The 6000-nt window shown below is 37.1% G+C and overlaps 1 protein-coding gene across 2 annotated transcripts in view; it reads right to left on the bottom strand.

Annotated features, from left to right (window-relative positions):
* Positions 1–4865: 4865 nt before the first annotated feature.
* Positions 4866–6000, bottom strand: part of COL4A5 (collagen type IV alpha 5 chain) — a gene marked incomplete at its 5' end in the record, with an annotated part of 191069 nt that continues 189934 nt past the window's right edge. For both annotated transcript variants that reach the window (XM_084258283.1, XM_084258284.1), the window contains one exon: positions 4866–5092. In XM_084258283.1, the coding sequence (XP_084114409.1) occupies positions 5011–5092 (82 nt within the window). In that variant the 3' untranslated portion in view covers positions 4866–5010. The remainder of the gene's footprint in view (positions 5093–6000) is intronic.

Here is a 6000-nt window from a genome sequence, read left to right as displayed (position 1 = left end):
ATCAATTCTTGCAGTTTGACTACATGAGGATTATTGAGCTCAGATGAAATAATGTGTGAAGAATGACATTTTAACGAAAACTGTATAAATGGGTTACTTTTGTTGCTAAAGACATCAGAAGTAGTCTTCCTTACAGCCCTAATTATTGTGTCAGAGTGAACAAAGCTCTGACACCTGAGTTTACCATTGTGATAGACTGGCAATAGCAAGCACATTATTGGCCCCAAGAAAATAAAATAGAAAACTATTTTAATTTAAAGTAAAATATATTCACTTCTTAGTAGGCTCCTTTAGAACCTGGTTGAAACTAGCAAATACTCTCAGACTGCCTTTGGTTTGAGCCTGTTCAGTCTTTTGTAACCTCCAGTCTAAGCAATCACTCTGCTACTCTTAATGAAAGGAAGGGAAGCAGATCTGAAGTACTTATACAGGCTCATCATTCAGAGGCTCTTGAAGCTAGAAAATCAATTGTTTTTGGTACTTCCGTATTTATTGACCTGGTAACACTTTGGGGCTTTTTACTGACTTCAGGAATGTTACCTGGCCTGGCAGATTTCTCTAAAGTAGTAGTACCAGCTTTCTGGAGTTTTGAGATCAGTTATTGGTGCTTAAAATCTAGTCTGTCAATGAGGCAACTGAGATTGTTCATTTGAATAGGATGGAGCTAGCCAAATAACCACCTGTGATGCGGGGGTGGGACGTCTAAATGTACTCTTTCAAGATCCACTGAGACAATATTCAGAAAAAGCTTAACAATTTAGGATCATAATGGACATTACTTTTTGCTCTGTTTCATTGTAAGAAACATGGAACACAGCTTTTAATAAAGCCTGGTAAAGTAGATCTTATATTAAGTGATGTTAAGTCATATTTCTGCTAGTCTATTTTTCAGTCCAATGTGGGAGATGATAGTCATGCATATCAGATTTATCAATTCACCCCCATTTTGCCTTATATAGAATAAAACACCTCCACTAGCTTTTGGAAAAGTAGAAGTAGCTATGCATTACTCAGGTTGTCAACAGAAAACAGACTTAAATTCAAATAATCTGAGGAGTTTAATTATTAAGAAATAGGTGGTGTGTAGGGGAATCACAAATAGTGCAGGAATCTAGGGCTAGCAGCAGAGTGGACTTGTCATCATAAGCACAGATCTGAAGGAATGAGAAGACGTTACTCAAACTAGAGGGAAGATAACTAAGATCAGGTCATCCTGAGAGAAACAGACACATTCGATGAAGAGGCACAAGCCAAGCTGAGGCCCACAAGCCCCTTGAAAACAAATACCCTAACCTTGGTCTCATCTCTCACTCTGCTGTCCTGCTCGAATAATCCATTGGTTTGAACCCAGTGAGAAGCCAGGGGACCAGAAATTCTCAGGGGCAGAAAGCAGGGTGAAGTATGCCATGTAGTTCTGGAAAACAGAAGATATGTAGCATAAAGGGATATGATGCCAGCAATTTGTCATCTGATGGAGCTGGGATGTTGGGAAAGCTGTTCATTGATAAAGAAATACAGAATTAAACTTACATAAAAGTGATTTTAGCTTCTCCATGTGTTAAGCAACAGGTTGGTGAGCCAGCTTTCTCCAGACAGCTTTTGCTAGCAAAGACCCTCGGGATCTAACCAAGTCTAGCTTAGCATTAGTAAGATTTGGCAGGCAAACAATAGTGTACCTTTTCACACAGAGCGTACTTTGTGGTGATGACATATTTATCTGGTTCAGTTGATTTTGGATTGCTGCCTATCATGGTGCCCACAACTAAAAAGTATCCAATGAATGCTCACACCATGGAACTTGAGAGACAGGTACATTTGGATTTATACCTTCACTGTCCCAAATTATGAGTATTTCCACAATACAAAAAACTTGAAGATGTTCTAGGAACCACTGCTCTAAAATGACATTTGATTTTAAATATTATTCAATTTATGATGGAGCTGCTGGTAGATGAAGGTGTTTGTATATTCCAGCCTGAGAACAGAACTTCTCTGCTAAAGAAGCCAAGTGAAGTTCTGGCCAAACAAAAATGACTATTCTTTCCTTCTGTGTTGAGAGGCACAGGAAGTACTGCCAGAGCCAACTCATAATAAGGCTCTTAAGAGAATCTTTGATGGCAAAGCTGTCCCTTATTTTGGATGCAAACATTGGGAAACTGGGCCACCTCTTAAAATACTTGCTATTGATCTTTTTGGGGATGAAAGCGTACATAAGCTTGAAACAAGGAATCTGGAGGCAGGGTTTTAGAAAACACCACCACCAACAATGAGCTCAAAAAAATCACTATATACATGCTCACATGTTTTTATAGGCAATAGTGCCCTCTTGTGAGTAACATATGAATAAATTGATGGCTTGGCATGATCAGTGAATTTTCAATTAAACATGTCAATCAGAGCAAAGAAACTCATTGGCACCACAAGAAATAGAAAGTGTTTTTCAAATTTAGTGGTGATGAAAAAAGACAATGCAAAATCACAAGGTGTCCAACAAAACCTCTTTTGAAAATACACACACACATAACACACACCCATATGGTTGGTACATGTAATAACCATTTGCTAATAAAAGTTATGTGATTAAGCAGAACAGGTCATTCATTGTCTACATGTGTTGTAAAACCATTAAGTGTGTATGACTACAAAACTCACTATAGATAACTATTAGAGCAGTTATATCAGAATAATCTTCAAATATTTAGTGGCAAGGGAGGCTAAACAACATTAAGGTCCTGGAATCAACTGGGTTCATGTACTTCAAACAACAAATCAGGGCTGAGGACAGTAATGGGGAGTTAAGAAACACACATAGACTAGCTGCATATGCAACTATTAAAATATTAGGATATTCTATTTGAGCCAAGGTTTTCAACTAATTAAAAATGAAAAGGAAAACTGCAAGTAGCGAAGTTTCTAGATTTAGCATTTACAACTGTAGTTCAAACAGCAATCTTCCAGTGTATAGCATGAAGAAAAATATCTGTGGGATGTAATATGGTATTTCTTAGTTATAATCACCAATTAGTGTTTTCATGCATGTAGCTACATGGAAAAGTAAAGCCTGAATATACAATTGACTAGCCTTCAAATAAACAGTGTTATTAGAGAGTTACTACTGTTTAGACCCTAAAATTTACCACTATAGAACTCTAAGGTTTAGATTTTGTATGGGTTCATGTTAGGGTCTAAAATTCTCAAAATCATTTTGATTGCTCCATATTTTAGCTGTAACAGAAATTTTATTATAGAGGCTTTCATTGCCTCTTTTAGCAAGTCTTTGGTTATTTTATTATTTTAAAAAATATTTATTTATTTATTTATTTATTTATTTATTTATTTATTTATTTATTTATACAAGCACTGGGTACAGTCAGAAGCACGGGAGGGTGAGGGAATTCACCAGAGCCAGAGCGGGGAACAGAACAGGCAGACTGATGAAATACACTGCTGAGGGGAGCAGTGGGTGCAGCAGGAGAGGTCTGGGTGCCATGTGGAACCCTCTCCGGGTATCGAACAGGCACTACAGAGGCTGCGGGCAGCTTCGCAGCCCAGTGCTCAACCGCTGCACCCTGGTGCAGCAGTTATTTTAGAGAGCGATACCTGTTCATAATTAATCAATAGGAATATTAACTTCCTAATATGTTTTAAACATTATTAATGAATTCTTCCCCAAATAGAAAGTAGTTCAGCTTCCTTTCTTACTCACCAACAATGTTGTTAGTACATTTATTATCTCAAAAATATCTTCCAATGGGTTGTTTTGTTCACTGGAAAAAGTTTATATTACTATATGTTATATTTTCTATCATTTATCAGAATAATCAAAGTCTCCATAAGCATCTTTGGTTTGGAATTGTTCTAAATTATTCTCTGAGAGGGGACTACTTGCTGATGTGCTATGTGTTGTCTAGCTGCAAATGAGCAGATTTTTACACACAGGCTGAAGTCATACACAACAAACCATCTTTATAAAATAACTTTAATTAAATTGATATTGGTGAATTAAGAAACGTGAAAAGATGGCAGCCAGGGAAATAAGATATTCTATGACTATCACAAAATGTTTAAAATAAAATAAAAAATAATAAAAACATCAACTGGCTTTTTGTCATTGAAGAGAGACAATGAACAAAATATTGTCTTCCCAGCTCCGAGCAGAGATCATAGGAGAATAATAATTCTTACAAAAGAAGCATAGAATGAGCAAAAACAAGATATAGGAAATATTAAAACAGGGCAGTTGGTGTTAAGAGAATGGTATGTTACCTGAAGATTTAAAAATCTGATTAAAGTGACTAAATGACATTAAAGTGACTAAAATGACCTATTTTTAATAAAATTTCAAATAAGAACTTAGGGATTAAAACTAAAATAAATTTACTCTCAGTAGTAACTTGATGCAAGAATAGAAATTCTCTCACTTCAATAAACACGGATATAAAATTTTGCTGTCTGTATTTTAGGTTTTTCTACATTTTCTGTAAAGAGTGATTCATATCAGGTCACATCTAAATGACTCAACATTTTGAGCTAAAAGGCTGTTTATATAATATACACATTCTTTACTTACAGAGCAAAATAAGCTTAACACTTTTATATTAAAAACCCGGGATACAGTAGGATTAGTAGCACCATGAAAAATAATTCTTTCCCCAAACTGCAGTCTTTTATTTTACTCAGTGTGATTCTTCTCTTAATTGAATTTTTAACATGCCGTTTTAGTTACCCGGCAAAATATATAATCTTCATCTCATAATCCTTGGAGAAAGTCATTCTGGACCCAAAAAGTAAATTCATTTCCTTATTTCTTTCGTAGAAAAATAATAGAGACCTTGCTCTAGCACACTGCTGAGGTACATCTGAATTGTTGTGGTTACTAGTCAGCATGTTCTCTTGGTCATATACAGTAGCACCATTGGTGACAACAGTGATAGTTGGGGATAGTGAGACATTGCATCCGGGGAAATATATATCTCACAGTTAAAAGCACACAAAGTATTCTTCAAAATGTTATGTTCTCTTCATGCACACTTGACATCGGCTAATACGTGTCCTCAAGTCTCCTGCTTTCAATGTTTCTGACTGAGGTTTGCTGGAAAATGAGAAACAAGACAACCACATTAGCCTTTTCTTGGTATTTCAAATCTATGGTTGGTTCAAATTCATACTCAACCATTCTCTGTGTGCGTAAGTACTTTTGATGACATAATGGCTAACTTTTGAGCAATATGACCTAGTGTAGTGACTGGTATGGCCTAAGAGCCATTAGTGGTTGTAGGTATTTTTTTTCAAAGGCTTGAGTTTTGTTTTGTTTGTTTTTTTTAAAGATTTATTTATTTATACAACCACTGGGTACAGTCAGAAGCGCGGGAGGGTGAGAGAATTCACCAGAGCCAGAGCAGGGAGCAGAACAGGCAGACTGATGAAGTACACTGCTGAGGGGAGCAGCGGGCGGCAGGAGAGGTCTGCGTGCCATGTGGTACCCTCCTCTGGTGGCCGGGGAGCAGCCAGGGATCGAACCGGTGCTGCAGAGGCTGCAGGCAGCTTCGCAACCCAGCGCTCAACTGCTGAGCCACTGGGGAGGCCCCGGCTGTAGGTATTTTTGTGACATTCCTCCCCACTCCATTATCTTTATCTATTTTCCCCTTCCTTTCTTACTATTACACATTTTTCTAATACTGCTAGAATGAGGGGAATTTGAGAAAGCAACGAATAAATAATAAATTATAAGAGTTGGGTAACGATAACACATAAGAACAATATGAAGTAATGATAGCACAAAAGAAGCAACATATAAAATCATATTTAAACTGAAAAAAATCCAATAGATTGATGTATCCTAAGGTACAAATATGTGGTCTTGCTCATTCAAGCACTTGGATGAGTCTCGAAAACTTCCTGGGAAAGAGACTACTGGCCTGGGGGAGGGAACACAGATTACAGCTTCAATGCCTGGGGTGGCCCCCAGTCTAGTTGGACAGGTGCTCACTTGTTAATGAA

The sequence above is a fragment of the Talpa europaea genome (assembly GCF_964194135.1).
Source record: "Talpa europaea genome assembly, chromosome: X".
In the NCBI taxonomy this organism is placed as follows: domain Eukaryota; kingdom Metazoa; phylum Chordata; class Mammalia; order Eulipotyphla; family Talpidae; genus Talpa; species Talpa europaea.
Note: the sequence above shows the minus strand (reverse complement) of the source record. Positions and strands in the feature narration are given on the sequence as shown.